At 38.7% G+C, this 10,565-nt stretch overlaps 1 protein-coding gene across 1 annotated transcript; it reads right to left on the minus strand.

Moving 5' to 3' along the window:
• Nucleotides 1-231: 231 nt before the first annotated feature.
• On the minus strand, nucleotides 232-9,066 carry LOC103280688 (serine protease inhibitor Kazal-type 1). The gene is made up of 5 exons (XM_008120511.3): nucleotides 8,916-9,066; nucleotides 8,657-8,739; nucleotides 7,562-7,596; nucleotides 6,152-6,261; nucleotides 232-409 (listed from the first exon to the last, which is right to left on the minus strand). The coding sequence occupies exons 2-5, from the start codon at nucleotides 8,709-8,711 to the stop codon at nucleotides 364-366; spliced, it is 246 nt and encodes an 81-aa protein (XP_008118718.2). The 5' UTR covers nucleotides 8,712-8,739; nucleotides 8,916-9,066; the 3' UTR covers nucleotides 232-363.
• Between the last annotated feature and the right edge of the window lie 1,499 nt (nucleotides 9,067-10,565).

Below are 10,565 nucleotides of genomic sequence, written 5' to 3' on the forward strand. Positions count from 1 at the left end.
CCTTGAAGGAACTGGGGGCGGCAACGACCGACAGGGAACTCTAGCGTGGAGTGGTCCATGAGGTCCCAAAGAGTCGTAAACAACTGAGTGAATGAAGAAGAGATATGATCAGTTTATATACTATTTCTATGCATTCACATATAACAAGCCAGTTTGTTGCCTTGTTGGATGATGGTAGAAGAGGGTAGGGAATTCCTTTCCAGGTCAATGATGAGGATTCATTCAGAAAGGTGCTATGCTTTCATTTTTATTGACTGAAAAATCTTACGTGTAGTTAACAGTATAATTGTAAACTGCATATTTTCCACAGGAGCATCCAGGAAAGCTTCACTTGTGTTCTTTGGTAGAGGTGATACTCCCTTCTCAGCAGTTTCCAGATTTCTTAATTTTGATGTGCAAATTCCTTTTCCTGAAAAATGGTATAAAATGTACTGAATAAGGATGTGCACAAGTTTGTCCTTTCTTTTATCCCACACATGCTATTTATACCTCTATATATTTGAATTAATGTTTATCAAGAGAAACCAAATGAAATTCTTAGCCATAAACAGTGCCAGTTAAATTTTCTAATAGTTTCTGTGCACTTTATATCTTTATCTTTATTGTTATGTATTTATTTATGCATTTTGAGATTTTTCACTAAAAGTTTTTAAAATTCAAAATATTTTATTTTATACAAAACTTGTACAAAAAAATCTTTATGACATTTTCACAGAAGTCTTCAAATGCCAACAAATACCTGTCATGACAGTTGATTTTTTCTTCTTTTAGTTGGGTACCTTGACATGTTGACAAACATGTGAATGTTTTTATATCCCCAGTGACATATAGTTATTAGTAATGAAAATTTTGTCAGCCCCCCCCTCCCCACAAAATAGTTGGCAGCCCCAAGTAGCTAAATGCACACAGACACAAAGAATTCTTAAAATAAAAGCATTCAAATTGAACAAATCTGTGAATCTTGGTTATTCTAATATTCAGCTGTTGCTATTGTTTTAAATACTCTCAGTTTCTTTCCATTGATCACATGAAAAGATCTGAAAATTTTGGTAAGCTCTTATTTTTTAAAATTCCTGAACAAAATAAAATTTCCCTCATTCTCAATACTAAGGAACACTTTCTGTTCTGCTGCCCAAAAGAGGGAGGATTTCAGATTAAGCAGAGTGGGAACCTGAGCACATGCATTGACTTCTTGCTTGCCTCGGAGATAAGACTTTTTGACATGACTTGTCAGTATAATTGACCCTATGGTGCAAGCCAAGACACATGCTAGCCCTTGGGCCATGAGCAACTCTAAAACAGATGTAAATCTAAAATAACCTTTGAACAGGACTACATGCACGATGGCTATTTTGTTCAGTTAAATGTCAGTTACCTATTTTGGCATACTGTTATCAAACATTGCTGTGCATTCCTTAAAGTGTATTCATTTGATTTGTTTATAAATGCTCTCCTTGCTCAGGAGAAAATGGTTAGTTCCAATGTCAGTGTGGTGGTTCTTTCTGGAATCTTAAAAGAGATATAGCAGGTACTGAACCTATTTTGCAGGTAGGGTTTCCCACCCCACTGATGTTGGAAGCCCACTCTGCCTTTTCTTCATGGATGCTTGAACACAACATTCAGATAACCACAGAAATAAAAACTAGATAAAACAAACACATCATAAGCTGAAAAGAAAACAGAGCCTGGAGTATCATCCTAAGATCAGTAGAACAAACACTTTGCCTCTCTGAAACAAGTTATAGTTCAACATAGGACAAACTATCTGAAATCATGAAGAAATTCAACAGATTAATATTTGACTGCTAGTCCCAATCAGGGTACACCCACTGAATCTAGAGTAAGTTCAATCATCATCAATAGGGGAATAGCGTCTAGATCCAGGGAAGTTATGCTCCCCCTCTATTCTGCCTTGGTCAGACCACACCTGGAATACTGTGTCCAATTTTGGGCACCACAGTTGAAGGGAGATGTTGACAAGCTGGAAAGCGTCCAGAGGAGGGCGACTAAAATGATTAAGGGTCTGGAGAACAAGCCCTATGAGGAGCGGTTTAAAGAGCTGGGCATGTTTAGCCTGCAGAAGAGAAGGCTGAGAGGAGACATGATAGCCATGTACAAATACATGAAGGGAAGTCATAGGGAGGAGGGAGCAAGCTTGTTTTCTGCTGCCCTGCAGACTAGGACACGGAACAATGGCTTCAAACTACAGGAAAGGAGATTCCACCTGAACATCAGGAAGAACTTCCTCACTGTGAGAGCTGTTCGACAGTGGAACTCTCTCCCCGGGGCCGTGGTGGAGGCTCCTTCTTTGGAGGCTTTTAAGCAGAGGCTGGATGGCCATCTGTCGGGGGTGCTTTGAATGCGATTTCCTGCTTCTTAGCAGGGGGTTGGACTGGATGGCCCATGTGGTCTCTTCCAACTCTACTATTCTATGATTCTATGATTCTAAGTTAGGCTAGAATTTAGTAAAACCATTTGCAATGCATAACCTAGAGTTGTCCATTTGTGACTGGTTTCTATCCACAAACCCTAGGCATCCCCTTGTTTAGGAGATACAAAGGGACCATGATAATTTCCCCATCCCCACTTACTGGACAGCAGCTTCTGTGATCAATGGGGCTCTGTTCCCCTATCAATTGGGAATCAACTGGTGCTGACATACCCACCCACTGCTTGGATGAGTGATCTCCAGTGCAAGGGGGCATTGTGACTGAGACCGCATGGGGTGAGGATGTCACTCAGCTGCTTCCTAATTGATGGGAACAGTTGCCTATCATTGCAGCAGCAGCAGCTGCCCACAGGATTGTGGGCATTGAACCAGAAGTCACTGCTGAGCTACTGCACTAGTGCTTAAGCTGCAAATTCCTTTGATTTAATGGTTCCACTCTAGTTGAGATTAACAATGGCATTTATTCAATTTGCCAAAATGAGACTTGCCAAATGACCAGAAACAATTATTTGATTGATCTATCCCTTGAAGAGCTGCTTGAAGTTTTAAAAAGCCATGGGGGAAAACATAGGGTCTGATCCTTTTAATCCTTATGTTGGGTTGGGGATTCTGAGAGTTGTAGACCAAAAGAGGAATGAGTAAATCTCTGGTTGTTGATGATGAAACCAGCGAGTGGTCAGTCTTTAAAGAACATGAACTCCACATTGTGGAGAATGCCTCAAGGACTACGGTTTTTGTATGAGGCATGCAATGTGTTTCAAAATAGAAAGCACACAAATATATGTTAATATTTAGTAAAAATTCACTTTGGAGATTTCAAATAAACCATAAATGTATTTTGAATAAATAAAGATATAGACACCTAATCTATTTTATTAAGCACTCTGTCCTGGAAGAACCAGATCTGCAACAAAACAGAATCCAAGAGAGACTGGTCTTCCATTTCTTGACACATTTAATCTACCTGAAACTTTTCTCTTTACTAGTGTCCCCTAATTATTCATTTAATTCAAGGGGCTCCCACAAAAGCCATGTATTGAGCAATAACACTACATCCTTGATGAAATGTTTGGTGAACAGCCTCCATGTTTTATACTTCTTCTTCTTTTCTTTTTCTTGCCAGAGGAAAGACATACGTGAACGAAAGACAGAATAGCTGCATAAAGCATGTAAAAGTTACTTTTTGAAATCAAATTGTATAAAATCTAACAAAAATGGCAATTTGCCATTTGACAAGGGGAATTTGGGGAGTTGTCCTAAAAGTCACTTTCCCAAGTTGTTAGGGTTTGGACCTTCTGCCTGGAAGTGTCCTAATTCATAGATTACGTTTTGTAGAACACAGCATTCCCAGATAAAATATCAATAATCTTTTATGGGGTCAAAGACTTTAGTAAAATACCTTGTATAAGATATTTGTCTTATTACCTACTTGACTGGCAACAAATCTCCAAGAGTCTCAGGCAAAGATCTGATGCTTCTAGCTGATATTTACAGCTGAGACAGCTGGGATCTTTTGGGCTTCATCACTGAGCTACAGCTCTTCTCTTGGTTTAGAGGCCCAAATCCACATAGACAAATCAAAACTATGGCCAATCCAGATTGGAAAAAACCCTACATATTTTGGTGTTCTGTCTTGGCATATATCTTCAGCATGCAAGTTGACCTACATGTACAAACCCTCAAGTTCTAAGAGTCATGAAAAGGAGGACATTTTCTAGTCTACTCACTCCATTTGTTGTTAGAGAAAGGGAACATAGAATAGGTCTTTTACCATAATTACCTTACCCTGGACAATATACTAACCACACAGAACCCCAGTTGCATGTCTCTTTAATGAAGATAAAAGACTTATTGAAAGACATTTAAATTAATATTTAAATATCAAAATTCATATGTGGATTATTTGAGAGTTATGTAAAGGGACTTTCAAGAAAATAAATTATGTTATGATCTGATTGCATTTTAACATTAGGAAGTGATGATGGCACTGTAAGCACTCCATTAGCTTGTTAACCAGAAAATTAAATGAATTTCTAATATATTACTCTGCTGTCCCTGGGTGAATTCTTGTAATCCCATGGCTTTTAGTAAGAGCCATATGCTAGTAACATCTACAACCTTCTCCCTACATCTAATCTTGCAGTTCTAACTTCTTATCTGAACTTTCTGCTTGAATGCTCCACTGTGATGTTAAAATCAATGAGCAGAATCCTATAACAGTACATTGTTCAGGCAACAAACTATTGATTGAGCAGTTTGACATTCCCTCTGCACTTATGCAAACAGACAGCAATCACTAGAGACTTTACTGCATAAAGGAAGCAAACCAGCACTGAAGGCTGGTCTGTCTTCTTCCTGTGATTCACCCATGCTCACTGTCAAAATCCACCAATAGCTGTTAATCCCGCAACATTCCTGTCATCTACTTGGCATGATGGGGACATTCTGCTTCTGTGCAAACATGTCAGCACTGAAGTGATGTCAGGAGTTAGGACTGTCATCCTACCCCCCCCCCCCTCCTTCATTATTCCAAAGCAGTTTTTTTAAACGTAACAATTTGCTTTTTAAAAGATAGGTTTTTTAAAATCGTGTCAAAAGTGAGTCGCTTCTGGTTTGAGAGAATCGGCTGTCTACAAAGACTCTTCCCAGGGGACACCCGGATGTGCCGAAGGTTTCTCTCATGTCCCAGCAAGGGAAGCTAGGGCTGACAGATGGGAGCTTGCCCTATTTCACAGATTTGAACTGCCAACCTTCAGGTCAGCAGTTCAGCCAGCACAAGGGTTTAACCTATTGCACCACTGCGGCATTATTGTGCAAATGGAGAGAGGTGCAGTAATGAAGGTTCTCATGTCAGTATGTATCTGGTATCATTGATTGTGCAACTGTGTTGGAGTGGTGGATTTCTGCAATAAAATCCTGGGAGAAGGAAGTCGCTATTTTTTGAATGCCTTTTTTCAAAGGCCTTTGAATCAAGGAATTATGAGAGAGAGGGGTTGGGAAACAATCTGTGTAATAATACATATTATTATTTACAAGGACTCTCAAAGTATTCAAGAAATAGGTGTTTCATAGTGAGGCCTCTCCTCTTATTGTTGACACTACTTTCCTTTTCTTCATTTACTTGTCGCTGTCTTCTTCTCTTCTTTGTTTTGCATCATTGTATCAGTAGCATCATATCAAAACTGAAATTCTCATCCTCATACCAAAAGCTCTCAATTCCTCATGCACTTAAAGTATTATCCCACAAAATCACCATGTATCCTGTGGAACAGATACAAAACTTTGGCATTTTATTTCTCTCCTATGCCACTCCTGTTCAGACTATCCCCAAGCCATATTGTATATACCGCCTGTGCTTTCATGTCACCTGTTAATGTATGGTGGCCCCATGAATTTTGGGGGGCTTTCTTAGGCAAGGCAAATTCAGGTTGTGCCAGTTTCTTCCTCTGAAATACAGCCAACAGAACTGGGGGGGGGGGTGCAGCCACCTATCTAAATACTAACCAGGACTGACCCTGCTTAGCTTGCCAGATCAAATAGGACTTGGTGCTTTAGGCTATTTAGACAGCATCAAGCCGTATTACTTCTCTCTAAACCTCATTCTGCCTTAGGGTATTTAGATAGCTTCAAGTCATATTACTACTCTCTAAACCTCAATCTGTCTGCTTAAGAGTTTAAATGTAGAGGTAAACAGATACTTGCCGATTCTCATTGCACAGGAGACATTCATTGGCATAAGTCACTCCATCAGTCCCACAGATGGGATCGAGATTTCTAGGGCATGCGGGTGGATGGTAATGCTCACAAGCTGGCTGTAAAATAAAATCTTCAACATTTAGCATTGTGGCTATCAACATTACTTTACATTGCAAGATTTATCTATAATAAATGTTGAAACTGGAGAAAAGGGGATGATTTGAATTGAATAAAACATAAGCAATGTATGAACACTGTATAAGAGCGATTTCAATTTCTTGGCCCCAAATGTTGTTTGGAAGTATGGGAAAGGGGCATTTCACCGAAGCTCCACTACAGCTGAAATTTTGCTTCCTCCCAGCACTCTTAAACCCATAAGAAGTCATTTTAAAAAACTAAAGAAAGGAAGAAGAAATGTAGATTGGCTGGCTGTACAGTTGCCTCTTCCTGTGCAATTGGGAAGATAGAGGAGGGTTGTCCCCTCCTTCTTCTTCTTTGCACAAGATGACCTGTTACGATACCAGTAGAGGTGCCCATGATGGCCAGAAGCTCTCTCAAGGAAGCAGTAGTGACACAGCCACAATCTATTCCCTTTCTCTGTGCAGATTAGCATAGGGAAAGGGTGGTGGAGCTGGTGTCTCATCTGGATGCACATCAGGCCAGATAAGACCTGACCCAGTTGTCCAGGCTGTCCCAAAGTTGTGGGATACTCTGGAGTTTCCAGCAAACTCTGGAGTATCCTCAACTTTTCCCAAAGTGGTTCAAAGCTGGTTCAAAGCTAAAAACCCCTGGATACTTAACAGAAGTAGCTGTTCATCTTGAAGACTGACATCCTCCCATTCATGGTGAGCTCAGGGTTTTTAATTCTTATAGACAAGCCCTTTGTCTTGAGAAGGCTTTTGAGATGCATTTGTTTTATAAAAAGATCTGTCTCAATGGAGATGGAAACCTCTGGAATTGCTTTGTCAGTATGAATGAAAAGAGCTGTTGGAATTTTCAAATTTTCCATTAGTATATGCACTGAAATAACAGGTTTATCAGGGGAAAAACAAGGCAGTTCTCTTATGCCTTAATGATTGTGCAGTAGAGGAAATTTCAGCTGTAGTGGAGCTTCGGTGACAAACAACTGCTCTTTTCCACACAATTTTTAAGGTCAAGAGACATGTCCTATTTTCACCTGACAGCCCTAATCATGTTACTAATGCTAACAATATGAAAGCTTTTGAAATCTATGCTTGGTTTCTAGGTAGAGAAACATAAAAAGCATGATGGCTTGATGATTTCAATATTGTCTTCTCAGTAGCAAAAATTAGGCTGTGCCTTTCAGTTTATCATTTGGTGTAATTGAGTCCAGTATCTGATTTTCTGTATTATTTAATCAAGGGAGAAGGCATTGTAGATAAAACAATCCTTTACCTCTTTTTCACCACTGACACCAATTTCTGCATTGGCTAAGACAAAAAAGAAAAAGAAAAAAAAGAATATTAGAAATGCACTCTACGTTTACCAAGACTTATGGAAAGGACAGAGACTATGTGTCCTTTTGGATGTTGTGGACTACATCATTCATCATCAGATGGTCAGAGCTGATGAGAAATGTCCAATGACATATCAAAAGCTAGACATTCCTCATCCCTGGCCAATGACTCTATTAGATCCCTTTACTCTAACTAGATTGAGATTTTCTGAGTTTAAAATCCTTTGGGACTATAGAAAAGTGAGAGGATAATTTACTAAATCTGCTTTTCCTTTGAATCTCCAAGTCCATGTTCTACACTATTCCGTAGGTATCTGAGCATTTTGAGTACACAGGGAATTGTAGATTTGAAGAGGAAAATGGCAAAAATAACACAATTTATCCTTCAGATAAAGTTACTGTGAATAAATTTCAGTTCATTCAACACAGCACACCCAGCCCAGGTACATTGGCATGAAGGTGTTGTATTCTTTTTTGTAGTTCCTTTTCTCAATATTTTGAATTTTTTAAGTAGTCAAATCTAGAGCTAGCTGAATGGTTATCCCAATTGTTTTTATCTACTTACAATTTGATATTTGCATCCTATGTGTCACTGAATGCAATTTCTGATGGTTGAAAGATTTTATATATATATATATATATATATATATATATATATATATATATATATATCAAAATGATTTCCTCACTGTGTAACATTTGATAATCTCGTTAATGGCCAAATGCATCTTCTCAGGCCTAGGAATGACCTGTTTCAAGCTAATATTTATTTAAATAGTTGTCTGTGTAGTTCAGAAACCAAGTCTTACTTCTTATATATTTGTCTCCCAGATCCTCATCAACATTTCATATGGTTCTTTCCCTTCTCGTTTTTTTTTTTATCTCTGAGTTCCATATCATTGTTGCCTTTCCCATTTCCAGTATATTTCCCTGCCCTGAATTGCAACTCATTCCTATCAACCAACAGTCTATTTTGTATAACAGAAAACTATTTGTGATTATGATGATGAGAAGATAATTATATATTGTCTTACCTGAATAACAGAAAATCCCCACCGCAAAGAGGAGGAATATGCAAGTTACTTTCATTGTAGCTTTTTGGATTTTAAGAACGATCCTGTCAAAAAGGAATGGTTTCAGATTCACAGGGGGAAAGGTATTTATATGATCAGATTGAGTTTATGGCACTACCGACTCCTCCTCCTTCTTGATGTCACTTCAGGTAATATGAGACGTGCCTCAAACAATTCAGAGGAAAAGGGGTAAAAGAAGAAACAGACAATGACTACCCACCATCTGGGAGAATTTCCTAATCGATTCCTTTCTTGGCTCAGCTGAGAATATCCAGGCCAATGTTGAACATACAGACTTAGACTGAAGGGGAAACACAGCTATTTTCTGTTAAACATTGTTTTTAACATGTTTACATCAGTGTCTTTTTCCTCTACTGATTACAACCAAGGTTGTATAACTGAAGCATAAAACTAGGAACGGCTCAATAAAAGCAGCAGTAAGTTTAAATATTAAAAAGTCCTTTGGCATGTTTACCTAAGGCATGTTGCTGCCTGAGATGAAGTGCCAAATGATAAGGAATCTGCCCTTAGTTTTCAACATTAAACAAAAAGTGTTAAAAGGGCTCTCAGGCACAATTACAATTGGAATCTCTAATTGATGAGATTTAGCATGCATGTTCCATCTGTTCACCCAAAGATTCTGCTTTATAAAGATAACATGGGTGTCACCTATACATTTCACAAGCTACAAATTGAAATGCAAGCATAAGGTGGGCAGCATATAATCCTCATATAAACTTGTTTAGACTTCATGCTGTTTTTCAAGGGCTAAGTGTGCTTTTTTGCAGCCATCTAGTAACCAAACACCCTATACAAATACTTAACACCAGCTGTCAAGCATCATTGGCTTAACATCTGGATGAAGTGCTTAATGCTTCCTCCTTTTATTTACAACCACTAGGTAAATACATTTCCTTTATTGTTCCCGTCCATGAGTCCCATCTGTTTTATAGATTTACTAATATGATAATGAATTTGGTCTCACCTCAGAGAATTATTAGCACACATAAAATGTGGACACTTTTTTGGTGTACATGCAAGGCTGATGCATGAGAGAATTAATATGGTCCATACTGCACATGAGAAGTTCTGGGAAAGTGGGAAGACATACTTCGTGGTCAAAGATGAATCAAAGATGATGTACTACTACATTTGCTGGGTTTGGGGCATTGGACCCCTGTGAAAATGGAAAAACTTCTAATAAAAACAACTTCTTTATATTTGGGTTGTTGTGGATTTTCCAGGCTGTATGGCCATATTCCAGAAGCATTCTCTCCTGACGTTTTTCCCACATCTATGGCAGGCATCACCTCTGAGGATGACTGCCATAGACGTGGGCGAAACATCAGGAGATAATACTTCTGGAACATAGCCATACAGATTGGAAAATGCACAACAACCCAGTGATTCTGGCCATAAAAGCCTTCAACAACACATTGTTTGTATTTGTTTTCAGTTTGCATCACCTGACAGGCAAAATGGCAAAACGGCAAAATGGCAGTGCCACTTTTCTTAGGAATATGAATGCATATTTTTTTAAAATAAAATAAAAACGGTAATAATGCAGACAATGATCATGTTACAAACAAATTTTAAAAGGAGATGGAAATGCTGGAGAAAAAATGTGGTCATAAAAGGGAGATGGAACATACAGGTATATGGCTACATCTGGCATAACCCCAGGTTTCCTGTGCTATGACACCCATTTAAAACATCAGCAAAATAGCATATATTTCAGGGTAGGGGATGGGAGGGGGAATTGCTGAGCCATGCCCTTCCCTCAGTTCAGTTCTGTCCTAATAGTAGCAGTTGTGTTACAGGAGGTAAGGTGGCTGTTTCTCAAATAATATTTGGGAGCTAAAAGAAACTG

The sequence above is a fragment of the Anolis carolinensis genome, chromosome 2 (assembly GCF_035594765.1).
Source record: "Anolis carolinensis isolate JA03-04 chromosome 2, rAnoCar3.1.pri, whole genome shotgun sequence".
NCBI classification, from domain to species: Eukaryota; Metazoa; Chordata; class Lepidosauria; order Squamata; family Dactyloidae; genus Anolis; species Anolis carolinensis.

Coding starts and splice junctions, on each gene's coding strand:
- LOC103280688 (XM_008120511.3), bottom strand. CDS start 8,711: ATGAAAGTAACTTGCATATTCCTCCTCTTTGCGGTGGGGATTTTCTGT. Junction 7,597..8,656: donor GGGGATTTTCTGTTATTCAG/GTAAGACAATAT, acceptor TTTTTGTCTTAG/CCAATGCAGAAATTGGTGTC. Junction 410..6,151: donor CTCCTGTGCAATGAGAATCG/GCAAGTATCTGT, acceptor ACCATTTTTCAG/GAAAAGGAATTTGCACATCA.